General features: G+C 31.0%; 3 protein-coding genes across 4 annotated transcripts; 2 read left to right on the top strand and 1 right to left on the bottom strand.

Moving 5' to 3' along the window:
• Positions 1-488: 488 nt before the first annotated feature.
• On the top strand, positions 489-4,600 carry LOC114173893. Its single transcript, XM_028058561.1, has 5 exons — positions 489-816; positions 2,530-2,720; positions 2,827-2,860; positions 3,152-3,765; positions 4,099-4,600. The coding sequence occupies exons 1-5, from the start codon at positions 489-491 to the stop codon at positions 4,351-4,353; spliced, it is 1,422 nt and encodes a 473-aa protein (XP_027914362.1). The 3' UTR covers positions 4,354-4,600.
• An 854-nt stretch (positions 4,601-5,454) lies between these two features.
• On the top strand, positions 5,455-9,758 carry LOC114173586 (RNA-binding protein Musashi homolog 2). 2 transcript variants are annotated; one of them, XM_028058073.1, is made up of 14 exons: positions 5,455-5,636; positions 5,820-6,045; positions 6,173-6,262; positions 6,734-6,799; positions 6,932-6,997; positions 7,127-7,212; positions 7,344-7,389; positions 7,577-7,631; positions 7,830-7,906; positions 8,128-8,272; positions 8,359-8,486; positions 8,599-8,703; positions 9,150-9,281; positions 9,417-9,758. In XM_028058073.1, exons 2-14 carry the CDS (start codon positions 6,025-6,027, stop codon positions 9,474-9,476), a joined length of 1,077 nt encoding a protein of 358 aa, XP_027913874.1. In that variant the 5' UTR covers positions 5,455-5,636; positions 5,820-6,024; the 3' UTR covers positions 9,477-9,758. The 2 variants fall into 2 exon arrangements, with proteins under 2 accessions (XP_027913874.1, XP_027913875.1); XM_028058074.1 differs by having other exon boundaries at positions 5,505-6,045.
• Positions 9,759-10,053: 295 nt separating this feature from the next.
• On the bottom strand, positions 10,054-12,847 carry LOC114173585. Its single transcript, XM_028058072.1, has 4 exons — positions 11,668-12,847; positions 10,979-11,303; positions 10,672-10,753; positions 10,054-10,455 (listed from the first exon to the last, which is right to left on the bottom strand). The coding sequence occupies exons 1-4, from the start codon at positions 12,284-12,286 to the stop codon at positions 10,249-10,251; spliced, it is 1,233 nt and encodes a 410-aa protein (XP_027913873.1). The 5' UTR covers positions 12,287-12,847; the 3' UTR covers positions 10,054-10,248.
• Positions 12,848-20,401: the final 7,554 nt, after the last annotated feature.

Raw genomic sequence — 20,401 nt, 5'->3', positions numbered from 1 at the left:
GTGGGAAGAAAGATACTAAAAACAAAAATATCACCTCTCTGCACTTGCAGAATCCACCAACAATATTATCGTGCTCCATGTTTGTCACCTACACAGTATCTGTAAGGATATTATAGTTAGAAAAAAAGTATAGGATTAGTTTATCTAATTTGATAACATTAAAAGTAAAAAATCCTATAGTACTTGTTTGATGAAATATTCAAAAGCATCATATATGAATGATTGAATAAATTATCTTTTAAGTCATTGTTTTATTTTTTCAAATTATTTTATTAAAAAAAGGTTAATTTCTTTGTACATTCAAACTGTATTTTTATTTTTAGGGTTACCGGTCCATTTTATTTCACACTAACTAAATTGAATAAAAAAAAAGGTTGCAAAAAGACACGAGCTTTGTCATTCTGAAAATCGCAATTATAAATATTAAAGGGACACGAGCTTTATCATTTGCCCCTTCTTCTTCTTACTTGTGGAGCTTGTTGTTACCCATGGCGAGCGAACCCAATGGCAGCTGCAACAAGGGTATTGTTGACAGTTATATGTTGCTGAACCCAAAAGAAGCTGGTTTCTTCGATCTTCTTCATGTGCTGTATTCCCGAAACTTGAGAAACCGAAAATTTGTGGACAGCAAGGCCGAAGGAGATTACGAGGGAAGCTTCCGCCACAGATGGCTTATCTTCGTCTCCGTCGTGCTGCAGAAGCTTCTATTGCTCCTCGCCAAGCCACTTGCGTTATTCGGCTCTTTCATCGAGTTCGTCATCAACCTCATTTACCTTAACGGCGGTTTCATCATGATTTTCGTGAACTTCCTCTCAGGTAATTTCTTTGAATGTATCTTCGATAGATCTGAGGCTCTTTGTAATTTTACATTTCTGGTGTTTTGTCTTCTTAACTCAACAAAAATGTTTGCCACATCGATCAGATTCATTTGCTTCATCCACTGTTTTGTGCAAAGCTAAAACCCCCACTAGTCTCTTTCTTTTACCCACTGTGAAAATTTTTGTGAAGAAATCTGCATCCATCTATCGTTTTTCTTTGTCCTAGAAAGAGTAGTTACTCGGTCATTCAGAATCAAATCAGATCGTCTTCCAAGGTCGTTTCCAATTTCAGATTCTTTATTGTTTTTTTTTTCGAGTCCAGTTATTTATTTATTTATTGAGTTTTTAATATCATCTCTGTACGATAATTTTAAAATAGAATGGTATTTTGAAATATATATTTTAAAATCATAAAAAAAAGACACACTGGAAAAACCCAAAGATAATAGAAAATCATCCATTTCTTAGTCTTCTTCATAGTTGTGATTTCTCTGCTACTGATTCAATATTTTTGGGTTTAGAAATAGTGGATTATACATTCTAGCTGGATCCAATATTCTATGTTATTTATGAAGTATGTTTTTTAAACAAGTAATTATATAATATGCGTTGATGATATATTTTTTTTCATAAATAATGTGAGTATAATATGATATCGATCATATCTATTTTTTTATTTTTGTATTAGATAAATACGAGTTTTGTCATCACTTTAATGTACATTATGATTGATATATTTTATATAGATATTGAAGTTGATATAATCTTATCTCATATATTTAAAAGTTTAGGTTAAATTCAAAGTTCAATAAGTTTCTGAATAAAAAAATTGTGAGCCAGTTGAAACTCCAATCTCATTTTCCAACATTGTTTATTTACATAAAAAGATTTGGTTGGGTGGAAATAACACTATACGCCAAATTAACCCACAACTTGTCGCAGTCTCATTGAGGAACATTTGGAGAGGTGGGCCACTTGCCAGAACTTTCTTGTAATAATAAATAATTTTTTTTATTATATAGACAAATTATCTTTCATATCTTTTCTCCCGTTGACCCATAACTCATTACAATTGGGGACAGGGAAATATAAAATGAATTGAAAAATAAGAGAGTGGAAATATATAAAATTGAAAAGAAATAAAATATAAGCTTCATATGTTTTAGTTTATTCATTTTCTCATTTTTTATAACCCACACATAAACTTTTGTACTTCTTTTCAGTATTTTTTTCACTTTATATTTAATTTTAAGTTACATTTATTAAGGGGGGAAAGAAAGTATAAAGATAAAAAAAGTTCAGTTGTTTGATAAGAAATAAAATAAAATTATAATAAACAAAAGCAAGTGGGGCCACTCACGAAATAGTGAATAGTTGTGTGAAAAGCGTGATTTAATATAAAATAGTATAATAAATCTCCTACGCAATCAAGTCCCATCATCAATTATGGGTAGTCGCTTCCATTGTTTTATTTATTTATTTTCGTATCCACGTGTAATAACAGTAATGAACAAAAAACACTCCTCGAAATTATCAACTAATAGAATAATAACTTGTACTGTTCATGCTATGATTGATATTGTTTATTCTCTTAATTGTTCATTTTAACGCGGTTAAATAAAAATGATGCAACCAAACAAAAGTATGAATTATCCACTCAAAGATGATTAACTTGTATCAAATCTCATGAACTAAAATTTAAACAAAACAGGTCACTTGGTCGTCCCAGATCGTAACGCACAAAATTATTTGTCTTGTATTGGAAATTTGGATGCGCGAGTAAAGTTGGATGCTATCAAGCGTGATGACTGCAGGTACTATGTTTCATTAGCTATGATGGCTTCAAAAGCTTCCTACGAGAATGTGGCTTACCTTAAATATCTGGTCAAAACTCATTGGAAGGTAAAATAATAGCTTTTTTTCTTTTCCCTCTTTACATTCTCTGTCTTTTCCTCAGTTTGCGATGCATTCTTAATTGATTTTGTTTGTGACTTGTGACCTCTTACAGATGGAATTCGTGGGCTTTTTTGATTGTTGGAATGGTAAGAACTGCAAATAACCAATCTCATTTGCATGTCTTAACGTACTAGCAAAAGAAATAATATGGTGACTTAAATATCAAATTTTAATTAGTTTCCTAAATCACATTTAATATTACTATTTCAAAAATATGCTTTTATCTCTAAATTTAACGATTATTATCAATAAATATAATTAAAGGTAATTTAAAAAGAGTATGAATTGAAAATTTAGAAGTCTATTCACACATTCAATAATGAAAAAGGATAAGAACTAAACTCTTGTATCCACCTTTGGTTGCATTGACATGGCAGAATCTCAAGGAAAGGCCACAACCCAAGTGTTGATTCTTTTGGACAAGCACGAGCAGCGCGATACTTACGTTGTGGCTTTCCGAGGAACGGAACCCTTTGATGCAGATGCTTGGTGCACTGACCTTGACATCTCGTGGTATGGGATTCCCGGCGTCGGAAAAGTTCACGGTGGCTTTATGAAAGCTTTAGGGTTACAGAAAAACGAGGGGTGGCCTGTGGAGATTCAAAGGGACGAAAATCTTCCCCCGTTGGCCTACTATGTTATCAGAGACATTTTAAGGAAAGGTTTGAGTGAAAACCCCAATGCAAAGTTCATTATTACGGGTCACAGTTTGGGAGGAGCACTCGCTATTCTGTTCCCTACGATCATGTTCTTGCATGATGAGAAGTTGCTGATAGAGAGGTTGGAAGGGATCTACACGTTTGGGCAACCTAGAGTTGGAGACGAAGCATATGCGAACTTCATGAAAAAAAATTTGAAGGAGAATTCCATTAGGTATTGCAGGTTTGTTTATTGCAACGACATAGTTCCGAGGTTGCCCTACGATGATAAGGACTTGCTGTTCAAGCACTTTGGGGTCTGCCTTTTCTTTAACAGGCGCTATGAACTCAAAGTAAGTACTTTCTCCTTTTTTGAATTATATATTTATTTTTGAAAAAAATTGACTTGAGTCGAACTTGATATAAACTAAAGAAAATTCATTATTTGATACTTCAAATTATTTGAAACTAAAGAAAGAACACATCCACTTAACAACCCATTTGATTTTAACAATATATAATGATGCAGTAATACTTCAAATCAAAAAAGTGAAAACGATGTGATTAGAAAACTATTCAAAAGAAAGTGGTATATATCTGGATTGCAAAATGGTTTTTTTGACAACATGCACGGATCAAAAGAACAAGGTGAACCGAAGAATGAACAAGTTGTTTGATTATTGCAGGTTTTGGAAGAAGAGCCGAACAAGAATTACTTCTCGCCATGGTGTGTGATACCAATGGTGTTCAATGCTGCTTTGGAACTATTAAGGAGCTTTACCATTGCCTACAAACATGGACCTCACTACAGAGAAGGATGGTTTCTGTTTGGATTCAGATTATTTGGTTTAGTGCTACCTGGCTTACCTGCTCATGGTACACAAGATTATATTAATTCCACTCTTCTCGGAGCAATTGAAAAGCACTTCAGAACAGAGTGATTGATGCGTCCATGCAACTCACTACTAGTATTTCCTTAATTAGCTACCCAGTCTTAAAGTCTGTTTCATGTTTCTGCATGGTTTGTCATTAATGAGGCTAATGCCAAGTTCTCCATTTCACCTCTTTTTTTGGTAAATGCTTGTTCCACGTCTTGAAGACACAAAAATGCCACTAGTTATATGTATTAGTGTTTGGAAATTTTATATCCTTTCTCAATATCATCTTTCTCAAAGCGTTTCGGGACTTGATTTCAATAGTTAATCATAAGGTTTATTTAGAGTTATGTTAAAAAATTAATTTTGAATTTTAATTTCACAGTAGTTAGTTTATATTAAAACAATTAATTGCCCAGGCTTGCCCTTATTAAAAGTTAAATTATAAATATGGATTTATATTAACAATGTGACATTGCATATAAATAAATAATTTTATCAGGATAAAAATAAGCACATATATATTTTCTGTGTATGCTTTCATGTTTACAATAGTTATTTTTTTAGGAGAAAAATTATGATATTATGACATTACTTTTGAGCATAAAAATAATTCCATAAAATAATTATAAAAAGTGTATACTCAGTCATACAATGGTAAATATGAAGGACATGAATAGCTTTAACCCTAAATCATAACAAGGGATGAAGATAGCATCTTTTGATGAAAAGATACCACAATTTCGAAATCCAAAGGACAAAAGAACAAGAAATTGAGAAAATCCACAAATAAAAAATTCATTCCCATATTTGAGAATTATCCCACAAGATGATCTGCATGCCATTAACACATTCATCATAGTTTAAGGATGTGTTATATTTATTTATTTTGTCACAAATGCTATGTTGTCTAAAATATTTTATTTTAGTTTATTTATTACTTTTTTTTCAATAATTCTCAAGTTTAATGATATTTTACTTAACAATTTAAATAAGTTTAAGATTAACTTATAATTTATTAGTAGAATTTTTTTTGTAAACAAAATTACAGAATTTATCATAGTAATGTATATAATTAAAGATTTTTAAAAATAAATAATTAGTCATAGGAAAGAATGTATTTAAATGGTTTGGTTAATACTTGGTTCCACCCTAAACCGGGTCTGACTCGGCCCAGCCCAATTCATAGATAGAGATCGAGAAGTGGGCATGTTTATGATGGCCCGATAAACCAAAGAGGGGACGGAGCGAAAAAGCGTCACGAGCGGGAGAGGAAGGAGGAGAGATAGGGAGGGCTAGCGAGAGAGGAAGATCTTCGATTTAGGGTTTTCAATTTCGTATTCACCAAGGTCAGTGAGCGCCTAATTCACCGAATTCTTTTTCAATTTGTAATAGATCTCTGTTTTCCTTTACAGTAGAACTCCAACCCCCCAAAAAGCTGATTTTCATTTGGTAGTATATGATGATGATGCTGATGATGATGATGACGACGATATTTGTGTGTGAGAAAGAAGTGTGCTTGTTATGTGCAGGCGGCGAGTGTGAGAATTTGAGAGAGAGAGGGTTGAGAGCGCTGAGTGCTCTGCTGAGAGATTCCATTACCCCAAGAGGAGGAGGAGGTGGATAGATTATTTCCCCCCCTTTTTTCTTTTTTCTTTTTATTCTCAGAGTGGTGGACAGGGATTTTTCCATCCACAGCCTTCCGTTCTCTTTCATTGTGATTTGTTGAAGATTTTAATGGAGCAGCGAAAGCTTGTGGTTAGTCGTGCTCGTTCAATTTTCTTATTTCTTCCCTACTCGTATGCTTACATGTTCATTATAACAAGCAAAATGATATCGTTTGATATTTTTTTCTCGATTCCTGTTCTTTTAAATTGCATATTAGGTTTTGGGAATTCCGTGGGATGTCGATACTGAAGGATTAAGGGAATATATGAGCAAATTTGGGGAGCTGGAAGATTGCATTGTAATGAAGGTTAGCCGTTGCTTTCCATTTTTCTGTTGTGTTGTTATTTCATGTTCTGTTTATACTCGTCTAACGTGTCGATACTTAAATGCAATAAACAATATGTGCGTGTGTTTCAATTATCCGCTGTAATTTTACTTCATCCTGTCTGTATTCCTATTGGCGTTGAATTTAATTAAAAGCCCCTGGTGCTTACATTTTTTTTTCTCAAGAAAAAAAATTAAAGAGGAAGAGGGGTTGAATTCTTTATACTGCTTTTGAAGATGTTTTGTCCATCCAACTGCCATGTTCTTAGGCTCTAAGCTTCAGTAATATTAATCCATTTCGAGTAAACATCCATTCTGCTCCTCAAAAATAAAATTAGTTTAGTGTTCTTGTACTATCAGAGTAAATACATAAAAAGTTCCTTCGTTGACCAAATTTGATGTCTAAAGGTTGTGGTAGAGAAAAAAGTAACATAATCTGCCTTATTTATTTTAGGAGCGGTCAACTGGAAGGTCTCGTGGTTTTGGATATGTTACATTTGCTTCAGTGGATGATGCTAAGGTAGTCCCTTTACAGAGAGGGGGAGTTGTATAGTCAAGATTAGCTCCTTCTCATATCTCTACCTCTCATTTGATACACCCTTATATAATGTCTACATGCTATATCATGATTTGGATGATCTTCTGGCCGCAGGAAGTATTATCAAGTGAACATATTCTTGGTAATAGGACGCTGGAAGTCAAAGTGGCCACACCGAAGGTTATAACCAAATTTCAATCCGAAACTTGAAATCTATTCTGCTTCATTCCTGGTTTGCATTTTATCCAAAATATAATAACCATATCTTATGATAGTACTACTCATTCTTGTAATGCTTTCATATTAAAGGAGGAAATGAGGGCACCAGTGAAAAAAGTTACTAGAATATTTGTAGCCAGGATTCCACAATCAGTAACAGAAGCTGCTTTCCGAAGGTATGAGTTTGTAAGATTTTCATTATGATAATCCACCGAGGATTTTTTTTTTCTTTAGTAATATATTCTTGTGTTGACTTAAATTTATACAATAGTATCGCAACCTTATATTCCTTTTCTTTTTCTTTCAGTCATTTTGAGAAGTATGGTGATATAACAGATCTGTACATGCCAAAGGTACGTTACTCCTATTTGATCGTTATACATAATACATAATTTAAATGCGGTTTGTATGTATATTTAATTCTTTTTTGTATGCATGCTCGCTGTTGAATTTGCATCTATGGCTGTGCACATAAACTGCAGACTGTCGTGTGCTGTACATTTTTCTTAATTATGGACACTTTACCATTTCTTCCTACAGGATCAAGGTTCCAAAACACATCGTGGAATTGGTTTCATCACTTTTGCAAGTGCAGGTTGGCGTCTATATCAGCCTGTGTGCTCTAATTTTAAGTTTCTACATATTTTATCTGCTTTAGTCATCTGGGATCTTGGGTATCCCTTGGAATTTTACATACGTGCAGTATTTTTGTTTACTATTTTGGTTTTTGGACTTCTGAAATATTGTGGAATGGATGTCCCGATCACTGTAAGGAACATGTTTTGTTGTACAGATTCTGTGGAGAATTTGATGTCAGAAACCCATGAACTGGGAGGTTCTGCGGTGGTGGTTGATCGAGCAACACCGAAGGCAAGAGTTTTTATTTTTTTATGGGTTGTCATTTTACTGTAGAATAGTTTTGGGAAATTTCAGAGTAATAACCAAGACAATTTTATTCAAATTAATGAAATATTAATAGCGAATTTGCTACCCAAGTGTACTGTTTTATTATTAAAAGGACATTTTATTATTTAAAATTTAAAAGTTCCTTATCCTTTTAGTTAAATAAGATTATATATTTCTTTTTCCAGGATGAAGACTTTAAGCCAATTGGCAGCAGAATGCCACCACAGGGAGGAGGATATGGTGCATACAATGCTTACATTTCTGCAGCCACTAGATATGCAGCACTTGGTACTCCTACTTTGTATGATCATCCTGGCCCAATTTATGGACGTAAGCATGCAAGCACCAGTGTTCAATTAAATGACTTCAGTGGCTTCATACTAGTTAGTGACTGTCTGGCATATTTTGTGAAATAGGGGGAGAACCTGCTCGTAGAACTAGTAAAAAAATTTTCGTTGGTCGTCTTCCCCCAGAAGCATCTTCAGAGGATCTTCGTCAATATTTTGGAAGATTTGGCCGTATATTAGATGTTTATGTTCCGAGGGTAAGATATTAAAAAATGCATATATGTTTATGTTGCAAGGATAAGATATTAAAAAAATGCATGTACGAGTTTGACAAAGCTTTGTTAACTTAACTGCCTATTTTTTGGGTAGGATCCTAAGAGAACAGGCCACAGAGGTTTTGGATTTGTTACTTTTGCTGAAGATGGTGTAGCAGATCGTGTCTCACGTAGGTCTCATGAGATTTGTGGGCATCAGGTACTTTAATTTAAATTTGCTGCGGGCTTGCATTACTACCAACTTTCAGCTGCTATAAGTTTCTGTTTGTTCATTTTTCTTTGATTTAAATTTAGATGTATAGATGTGGTGGAATGGAATCTGTGTAGGTACGGGGTGGAGATGAACTCTTCTGCTTTAAAATGCCCATTCTTAGCCTCCCTAGATTTTAGACTCTTAACTATATAGTTCATTCAAATCAGGAGAAAACATGTAATTAGTGGATTTGTTGTTCTGTTATTTCTTAACGAGATCTATGTGATGTAACGTGACTGTCTACTGTAATTGCATTACACAACATATATGCACAGTAGACAAATATAATCCCAGTGTGAATTCCTTATGACATGTCATCATGATGTGAATGTGTTTTGATTATATTTTTTGGTTTAAGTACGATTTTACTGATTAGTGGTTTTCATCTGTAGGTTGCAATAGATTCGGCTACACCCGTTGATGATGCAGGGCCCAGTGGGAATTTCATGATGGAATCTTTTGGGGGATATGGCGGTCCTGTGCGATCTTATGGGAGGATGTACGGTAGCTTAGACTTTGACGATGTGAGTATTTACGTACTAATAATTTTATAAGCGATATGTATAGGAAATGAAAATTTGGGCAATATGTCAAGAAACATTGAAAGTATTAACTAGTGTTTCATGTTTCCGATTTTTATTATAAATTTTCTTTTGCAGTGGGGTTACGGAATTGGGAGACCATCAAGAGCAGCAGATTGGAGGTATAGACCATACTAGTAGGGACACAGTTCACTGGTGACTGCGAACTGTGGTACTGTTATTTAATCATGATTTATGAAGTTGTAAGAAATGTGGATTGAATTTTTTTAATCCATCGTAAGCCAGAAATACTTTCGTTTGAACATATTATCTTGTATCGATTTGTACTAAGCAAGATGATGGGAACATGTTATATTCTAGAACAATGCTACATTTCGTACTATGTATTTTGTTCCTCGTCGTCTATTATCAGACAAGATGCTGATGTATGGTCCATAATAAATTATTCAGTTATGCCCATATTGTATTTTGCGAACGAGAAGATACAAACAATACGAGCTTTGCGCTTTTCTTCCGATTTGACGTGAAAAATTAGAAAGACGGTGTAGAGAAGATGTCGTACGGATGTGATCCAACTCATTCTATTTTATTTAACGCATATCTATATGATGTATCGGCACCAATTTAAATTATCTTGTCTATTGAGATTGAGATGGAAGCCCATCGACAGGTTTGCCCATATGATATAAAATTAAAAATTAAATTGTTGTGCATTTTTTTTTCAGTCTTGTTTAATACCGAATCACAAGTTGCATGGAGGACAAAAAAAGGTAATCCAGAAATAATCCCGATTGGGTTTGGTACATAATGCCGAAAATGTCAAATGCATTAAGAATGCAGTTGTAATTCACTAAGGCAAATAAAAATGGCCTATAACTTAAATTATTTTTCTGTGCTTATGGGCAAAACCTTAAAAATTTCAGGACTTGTATATTGGATTAAATATTAATCATGGAGCATGAGTGCCGAAGCAGCTCTTTGGGGACCATATCTGGACATATTTTTGGAATGAAAATACTTTCCGAGTCTTGGAAACCTGCTGCAGATCCTCTTCTACAGTTATTTGGTTTCTCATCTTTTCAGCTTTCATCTGCGCCCTTCTCAGCTTGTTTAGAATCTTTTCCATCGACGATGATTTCTTCTTTTCCAATTTCATCTGTGTAAAATACTTCCATAATTAGGGGAAAGAAAAACTCGATATGTCCCTGATGTAGTTTTATCATGCAGCATGACACGACACAACCATTTTACGGTTTGGAGACGGAGCCTCCATTAGTGAATGTAATATCTTGCATACGAATTTGAGTTGGAATAGGGACACACATCATATGAGAAAGTTCAATATATATACAAGCTGTGATGAATAAAAAACCTCTAGTGTTCGTATTGCAGCTTCAGCCTTGGCTTTTTGCAAACTCTCCCATGCAATGATTTTGGATTCCTCTCTCTGAAACCTGCGCCAAAAACAAAACAACGACATCAAATCTGTTCTGATCACTGAATGAATGTTCGAGAGATTCAAATATCTTGATAATAATGATACTAGACAATGGAAAACATGCATGGCAGTAGAATTTGAATTCATTTAGTAACTCAATTAGATCTTCCAAATTTATTTTATATCTGGGACAAATCCAAACCCAAGAACACCAAACATCTAAAGAACCTAAAGAACATACTTGGTAGAGTCCAACGTTGACTCTGCAATATCCAAACCCGAAGGTTGGGCTTCCATACTAGTCCTTCTCCTTGAGTGTTTACCAGGTAGCAAGCTCAGCCTGGGTACATGGCTCTTGGACCACCTAATAATAGTAGCCTCACTGTCTACCTCCACATCTCTCACCTCTAACTTCGCAGCATGCCTATTTTCATGATTCATGGTCGAAGTGGGTGACGATTTTGCTGCATCTTTCTCAGTTTCAGGAGGGCTCATTTGAGTTCCTTTATCACATCTAGAGAGAGATGTCAATGCGTCCTCATTCTTAGTTCCATTTCGTTTCTCATCTGTAAAGGAAATTAACTGAAACATTTTAAATATGTGAATATATAACTTTTCATATTCAACTATCCGGTGACTGCACAAAAACAGAAAAGCTTATCCTCGCTTTGATCGAGTTATCTCTCCCACAAATACACCAAGACACTAACTATATTACCAAATTGAACCAACGAATGTCTGAATACAGTATACTTGGAGTTAAATATTCCCTGAAACAAAGTCAGTCACATACACTGGGCTATAAACTATATCGTATCAGTTTTCACTAATCTTTATCCATTTGATATACATATTCAGCATCTTAAATAGAGTATACAATGCAAGTTTAGAAAGACCACTGCCTCTGAAGAGGAACTCCGGTATTCATACCTTGAGAATTAGGCGAAGATGGGTCACACAGCAGTTCTGACCACACCGGTGCACTAGACACTGATGCGAGGATAGCTTCACTGTTATCGTCGAGAAGAGGACTAGAACATTGCATAGTACTGTCAAAGTCATAACGGGGACCAAAAACGGCGTCATGTGCATAATAATGGTGAAGAGAAATAGCATCCGGTGCCAACACCCCCGTTGAAAAAGGGGAACCACCCATCATGAAGTTTTTCACCGCCAAACCTTGACGAAGTGGAATTGTGGGCGAGTAATTGGAGTAGTAGCCTTTTCCTGGAGGCACAATAGGACCACTTTTTGATTTGGGTCGCCGATGAAGTTGTGCATAGGAATTAGTTTTGTGATTAGTATAGCCCGAAACGGGGCTACAAATCCACCTCTCTGCATCATCCCATTTTGATGGTACTGTTCTTCCACTGTTGAAGGGTGTCAAGTTAGCCACACTGGCTTGATGCCTTATGCTGCTACTTGATGGCTGCAACACCCTCTCTGAGCTCCACCCGTTTTGGCTCCCGCTGTTTTTCTCTCTATAGTGCGGTGCCCCTGGACTTAGAAATGAACCAAGTTTCTGAGAGGAACCGGAACTCTTCTTCATGACACTTTATCTACCCCTTTTGGAGCTACTTTCAGTTGGCAAAGCCTCTTGAGCAAGCCCTCTGTCACTTCAAATATGGAAAATCTTGTTTATACCGAAACAGATATCGGTGGCGATGATTCTGAAACAAAGAAGAAAAGAAAACACCAGTTTCCAGAGGAAAACTAAGCTTTATGTTGGCAGTATCAAAAAAAGAACTTGCAGTAGGTTTTGACCACTCATTACTCAATCACTCGGTATGGTTCAATCCGGGTCACACAGGAAAGCAACAAGGGGTTGAAGGGGACGATTTGTGGTGTTGCGCGTTAAACTAAGACACCAAATGCCGAAATTAGAGGCTTGAATGTGAGTTTATTACTGACTTAGTTGCTAATTACGCTTGAGATGCTGTCATCAATGTTGAATGATGGAGTGGTTTAAGTAACGTTTTCTGCTACTATCGACATTAGAGGGATGCGTACAACACATATGTGTGGACAATTATAGGTTGAGACTTAACGCATAAGTCCAATAACAATGAAGCGAGAGATAAGAAGGTGTGTATTGCGGTGGAATAACCAAGTGAGGTGAGGTGGGTAGGTCTTACCAACGATAATAGGACAAGGAAGACGTGAGCTGTGAGACATCACAAATCATTTCATGATGCAGATTAAACCATCGTCGTTCCTCCAATCAATGTTTACATTACACATAATTTAACTTCGTGATTCTTTTGAAGTTCAAAAAATTTATCGTACATGTCATGAAAATCAGTGTAGAAGGGTTCCACATCGTGTAATAATTTTTTGGGAGACATTATATGAAACACACCCTTGCATTTGTCACGTGGTTTTTCCGTAAAATTGCTTGGGACTCCTAAGGTCAGGCAGACACATGGTGTGGGCCGGAAGCTAAGACATAGTATAAAGTGGTATTTAGAAATCAGTATAACACTATTTTACGAAAAAAAAAATCAATTAATTACATAATATAAAAAACATCTTTAATTCATGATAATTGATATACACACTTTTCAACGACACTGTGGCACCTGCCAGCTGTATATGGGAGGTGTAGTGTATTATTAGAGGAATAACAGTGACTGTTTGTTTACATCGAAACAAAAAGGAGATGGAAACATTGTTAATATCACTATCTAATGCGTATTTCATTCATTAAAGGGATTTGTATTTATTTTAGATGGAATTATCTGAAATATCTCCCTTTCTCGAAAATAGTATAATGAGTTTGTGATTAAAAATGAAAAGTGTTTGGTTGTTAAATTGTTACGGAGAGGAAAGACAGTGAAAGAGAAGGTGTAAGGAAGCAAATGAGGAATCGAGGTTCGTAAGAAAAAGGATAGTGATTACCAAATGTGGAAAAAAAGAAAGGTGAGGAAAAGCAACGGCAACAGGTGATGAATGGAAGGTGTTTTGGTTGGCACAGTGTGCAATTGAGGGTATTGGTGCAGAAGAAGGTTAATGTTGTGTGGCAGATCCAGTGAAGATGTCAGAGACCTGCACATAACGTCAAATGTTATCTGTCGTGTCTCAGAGGGGAAAAATTCATTCACTCTCATCTCAAGTAAAATGAGTGAAACAAGGTCTTGTACTCTTGACATGCCTGTGCAGGCAACCATTGCCAAACATTTTTTACATTTCAAGTATCCTTCCGATGGAGCCCTCCTAGTGAATATCAGATAATGTTAAAAATTTAAATGTGAATTTTAAAATCTTATTAATTATTTTATAAATAATGTCCCGGTACACCTAATAGTCTCACATTCAGGGACGGAACTAGGATAGGACAGTGGGAGCCATTTTTTTTTGAATTATATATATATATATATATATATTTATATATTTTTTAAAATTATATTATATATTATTTATATTAAAATTATATTATGGAAAATTATAATAAAAGATAAAATAAAATAAATTAATAGAGACATTAATTTATAAAAGAGATTAGAGTTTTTTTTCTGATTATAAGATCTTTTCACCGTGTAAATTATCATGAAAGTGTATGAAGAGAGATAAATACAAATAGATAGGTTGGAAAATAGAGGTTGGAAACACATAGATTGAGATTCATGTATACATTCTTGCATGATCTCTCACAAATCAATGTTAGTATCTTATTATGATGTATGTATGTTAGTTTATGATTCTTTTTAGGATGTTTCTTCCAACTTAAGTTTATCCCAAATTAATATAAACCCTAATTATAATTTTAGGGATTCTTTTATGAAATTGGTATGAACCCTAATTATAATTTTTCTTAAATTATTATAACCCTTAATTATGAAATTTAGGGATTTTGTATTTTTCGCTACCTATGGTAGTTTTTTTTTTAAGTTTTGAATTTATACAGTATAGCTTATTTAATTAAAGTAGTATGAGTTTTGTTATGTTTTGCATTGTGATAATTGTGATTTGTGAATATAAATTTTATTTTTTTAAATAGATAAGAGGTGATAAATTTATATTAGAAAGATTATGATAAAAAGTAAAAAAATTGATTCTTTTTTTCAAAGAGGAAGGTTTGTGATGAAGATGAAAAAGAAATGCATTTACGTTAACTAAACTTGAGAAATTTAATAAGAACCAAGAATTTAAGACAATATAAAACAAATATCTAAAGTTCTTAGAGTTACATATAATGAATTTAACAATTCATTATAACGTGATCTGGGAAAAACGACATCAAATTTGACAATACCACCAAATCAAATTGATGAGATACGAATGACTTGTCTAAAATGGTATTCATGAATTGGTATCATGATATAATAGCATGATATAATAGCGAATGATATTAATATTTTTTTGAATTCTACTATTATGTGTGTTTGTTTTAAGAAGAGGAAATGAAGAGAAAAAAAAATGAATAGTTTTTCTTCTAAAGAAAAATTATATATAACAAATCTAATTTGGCCCCCCTACAATTTTAGTCCAAGTTCCGCCACTGCTCACATCGTTTAAAAGTTGAGATCAAACACAATTTATATACTATCTTCATCATTTAATTTGTCTTTTAAGGACAAAATTAGAATTTCACGTTCTAAAATGGACAATACATCGAGAATAGAGTAGTTGATTTATGGGTTAATTGTGTTTTTGGTTCCTCAAGTTTCAGCGAAATTTGGAATTAGTCCCTCATCAAAAATTTTGACCAATTTAGTCATTCATCTTTCAAAATGCATGAATTTAGTCATTTTAACCAAATTTTGTTAAGTTTATCTAACGTTTCAAGCGCATTTCATGATAGTATTTAAATTATTTACACTGTTTGACACATTTTTGCTTCAATGTTAGTTTAAACACTATCATGAAATGTGCTTGAAACGTCAGATAAACTTAACAAAATTTGGTTAAAAGGACTAAAATCACGCATTTTGAAAGTTGAAGGACTAAATTGGTATAAAGTTTTGATGAGGGACTAATTTTAAAATTCACTGAAACTTGAAGGACCAAAAACATATTTAACCCTTGATTTAATGATGTTGTCGGACTTACGGTCGAAACAAATAATATATTAAAAAATATTTATAAACTTGTTAAGATTTTAATACAAATGTAGTGTTAATTTTTTAAATATATCGAATTTATGTTCTATGGATGTTGTGTATTCTTGATAAACTTTGGTAAGGCAGTGTTAGAAGATGGATTTAGGAGAAAGTGTGAAGATGAATTTGTGTGTATTTGTATAGGTAAATATGTGTGTTTTTTTTAATGGATTTAGAAGGTAAAATAAATGAATTTTTTGAAAATGAATTTTATGAAAGTTAGTAAGTAATTTAAGTGATGTGATAAATTAAATATAGTAAATAAAATTTAAAAATTACCAAACTACCATTTTAATAAAAATAAAAATAAAAATAAAAAATATTAAATTTTAATAATATTTTAATTTTAATTATTAATTATTATATACATATATTATTAATAATAATTATATATATTATTAATTATTATGTTATATATATATATATTTGTATAATTATTAATTATTGTATACATATATTATTAGTAATAAATATTATTATTATATATATAAATATATATTATTATATTATATATATATATAATAATAATAATAAAAATAATAATTATATATAATAAAATAATATTAATAAATAAATAATAATAATAATTAATAAAAATAATAATAATAATGTATAATAACTTATAAAATGCAGTGATGTATTTCAATGAGGATAAATTTGTAAAATCAAATTACATTCACTCAAATATGCTATATAAAGAGGGATAAAAATTTTATGTAATTTTGTAAATCCATCTTATCAAATCAAGGCATTTCTCTTCAAAAGAATGCCTATAACATCTTAAATGCATCGTTGCAAATCAGCTGATTTGAGTAATTAACTTAAACGAAGAGAGTCTAAAAGAATCCATCACATAAATACTCTACCACCTTAAGTGAAGGGTCCTAGATGATACGTGGGTTTTGTATAATCGAGTACTTAAACTAATTGATATATTATGACTTGAATTAGTTATTATTGGTAATTATTAAGCCAACTTCTAATTTTAGTTTGGTTATTGTTATATTTTTTATTTTGTTGTATGATTAGTCTAATATTTTGTTTTCAATTCTGGAGTCAGTTTGGTCAAAGTCTATTTATGTTAGGATTAGTTTTAATGATCTTTATAACTTATTTTTACTTTTCAATTATTAGTTTTATTCATGTGTTACTGCATAACATAGTAGCAGGAGTTGTAGGTAAGATTGAGAAAGAGAATGGTGTTTTGAAAAAAATAAAATAGTTTCATCATTAATTATTAAATAACAACGATATCAGAAACAAGAGAAAAAAAGTAATAGAGGAAAAAAAATCAAATTTACAATATTATTATATCAATAAGTAGAGGGTAAAATAAAAATTATTTTTGCATTTTTAACTTTCAATATAAAAGTAGAAAATCCTAAGGTAAAGTCTTAATGTAGATATCAACGAGTTTATTGACAAAGCTTATTTATATGATATCTTATTAGTATTATGTTGCTTAGGAGTTACTTCAATAACAATAAGAAGACATAGACAATAAAACTGTAGAGAGAAAGCTCATATTAAGATACAACTAAACTAAGATAAATGGTATGAAATATTTGGAGAATAAGTAGTGAAAAGATATATAGATTTGATGATATAATCATTAGAACTTTTTAGGGAAAGAGATTTGTGTTTGAGAAAAAGTGGATAAAGTAGAATATAACTATTAGATATATTTTTAGTAGAGGGTAGAGTAAAATAATAAAAATCAAACAAATGATAAATAGAGGTTAGATAAAACATAGAATATAAAAGGACTCTTTTGTTACCAAAATTATAGTAAAGGAAATGCTCTTCATAGTAAATCACATTCCTTGTAACATCAATGAGTATGTTTTTCAAAGTATTTGATCAACATAAATAACAAAAAACACATAATAAAAATTTTCATATGGAGAAACAGAGAAAGATGCATGTAAACAATTTAAAACTATTTGATTAACATATGGAGAAAATGTTATTTATATTCCATATTAATAAAGAAATAAATAAAATATCGAATTAAATTAAAATAAAACAGACAGCCTTGCCTTGAAAGTAATCACATTAATATATGATAGACATTTCTAACATAAATTTTATCATAAACTATAAACAGAATATTACTAGCACCAACCTTGACAAATACAAGACTTTTTACGATAATTATACTGAAATATCACATTTATTCATGTTACCCATAACCCTATTAATATAGATCACACCAGTAAAAAATCACCATCATAAAAATATCAATTCACAACAATCTTAACATAAATATAAACGGAAAAAATGAACTAATTAATTGCTATAAATGAATTTTAAACGTGTGACAAGGCATTAATTGGCCGGTTAAATATATAACATTATAAGTAAATGCATAAAAATAAATAAACGAATCAACTACTAATTAGCACATAAGACCATAATAAAGAGATATTAAATATATTAATAAATGTAAATAAAGAACAATAAATTATTCATTAAAATATAAATAATAACTTCAGAAAGTATTAATAACAAATAATAAATATGATTATTAAAAATTACAAGTGTATTAATAAGTACAAAGGAATTTAATTAACAAATAATTTTATTTTGGTGATAACAATTTATCCAATATTAATGTATTGTATATATATAAAATTATTTTTTAAATTAAAATAAATATTTCAAAATAAAAAATAGACATTTATAAACTAATTCATAAATATTAAACATATAGATAAAATAAAAAAGATAACTAAAAAAAGTACGAATTCAAATAAAAAAAATATAAACTGACATATGTAACAAAAGGAAAAAAAATTGTATCAACGTATCTTTAGTACATATAAAATTAAGCTAAAATTAATTAAGATTATTAATTTAATTTTCTAGATAAAAATATATGATTGTGAAGATAACATTTATTAAAAATAGATAATTAATATTTTAATTAATAAAATTAATATGTTTTAATAAAAACCAATCATCAATAAAATTAATATACATCTTATTATGCAACAAATACTAAAAAATGTTTTAATGAAAGCGAACATAATTTGAGTTTAAAAAGAAGACGAGCGGCATAAGGTATATTAATATTGGTCGGTAGGTGCAAATTATCGCTTTGAATATGAAAAAAAAAAAATCATACATACTATTTATTTAAAACATAAGTAAACTTAATTAATTTTATATTATATGATAATTTTTTTAATTTTTATTTATTAATTGGGATTTTATTTTCTTATGTCTATTTTTCTTTTTAGGAAGAAACTAGTATGATTGAGTGGAGCAATTATTTTTCATCTTATTCATAGCAATATTTGAGTTGAGACTGGGACATGTTCGTATCTATTAATTGTCCTCATAATATATTGGCTTCATAAGTAAACATACAGAAAAATATGAAAAGTCATTTAGGATATAATTTTTTTTAAAAGAATTAATTTATTCCTAAACTAACATTAATTGTAAATGTACTTCTTTGCATAATTTTTTTATGTAATTTTCAAAAAACAAAATTATTTTTGTCTTCCGTGTAAGTCAACTGTATCTAATCTATATGATAGTGAATTATGTTACCCAATCAAATATAATTTCTAAGGATTATTCACTGCCACAGAGAATTATTAGTTCATTAATAACTATTTCAATTGATTTATTCTGAAAAAAAAAAGAGGAATAGAATTGTTCTTGAGTTTTTTCTTTATAAATTTGGAACAAAAAACCTATGCATTTATTGTGAAGATAAAGTATAACTATTATTCTCTCTGAAACATGTTAAATTACAGCTCAGCAAGTTAAATCATTAACTATTTATTAATTTCGCTATAATTGTTATTAATGAAAACATGTCATGGATTATGAATTATTTATCCGAGTTCAATAAAATAGGTGAAATAATTAATATTTTAAACTCTTTGAGAGTTCAATTTTATCTTGTTTTGAAACCTTATTCTTTTTCCTATTGCATTATTATCAACAAAAAATAAAATACAAATTATGTTAATGAAACTAAAAGTTAAAGGCAGTAAAAATACTTTTACAAAAAGAAAATATATAACAGATGACAATTTCCATTGTAAAAAATATTACTCTTTTAATCTCTTAATTAATTATCTCTTAATAATATAATAAATAACGAGTTAATGAATTAAATAAAAATACATTCAACTCTTACAAATTAAATTAAATCTGTTTATGTGAGAATGTGATGAGTCATTATTGAGGAAGAATAATATAAAGATAAAACTCTAATAAAACACGATAATTAAAATATAAGAAATTAATACTATTTTTAAAATAAAACCTTAAAGACAATGAGAGCAACTCTTATGTGTAACGCTGTTTACATAATGAGATTTGTTTGTCAATCATCCGTCACGAATATTTTTGATACAGTATTCGTATAAGTTTGTCATTAAAATAAATTATTTACTTATTAATAATCGGTCTTTAATAAAATATGATTTATAAAGAATATAAATCATGATAAATATTTTTCTTATATAAAATTTTTATTTTTATTCTATATGAAACTTAAATTTATATTCTAAAATGAACATTGTATATCACAAATAAAAGTAATA

This window comes from Vigna unguiculata, chromosome 2, assembly GCF_004118075.2.
Source record: "Vigna unguiculata cultivar IT97K-499-35 chromosome 2, ASM411807v1, whole genome shotgun sequence".
NCBI classification, from domain to species: domain Eukaryota; kingdom Viridiplantae; phylum Streptophyta; class Magnoliopsida; order Fabales; family Fabaceae; genus Vigna; species Vigna unguiculata.
Note: the sequence above shows the minus strand (reverse complement) of the source record. Positions and strands in the feature narration are given on the sequence as shown.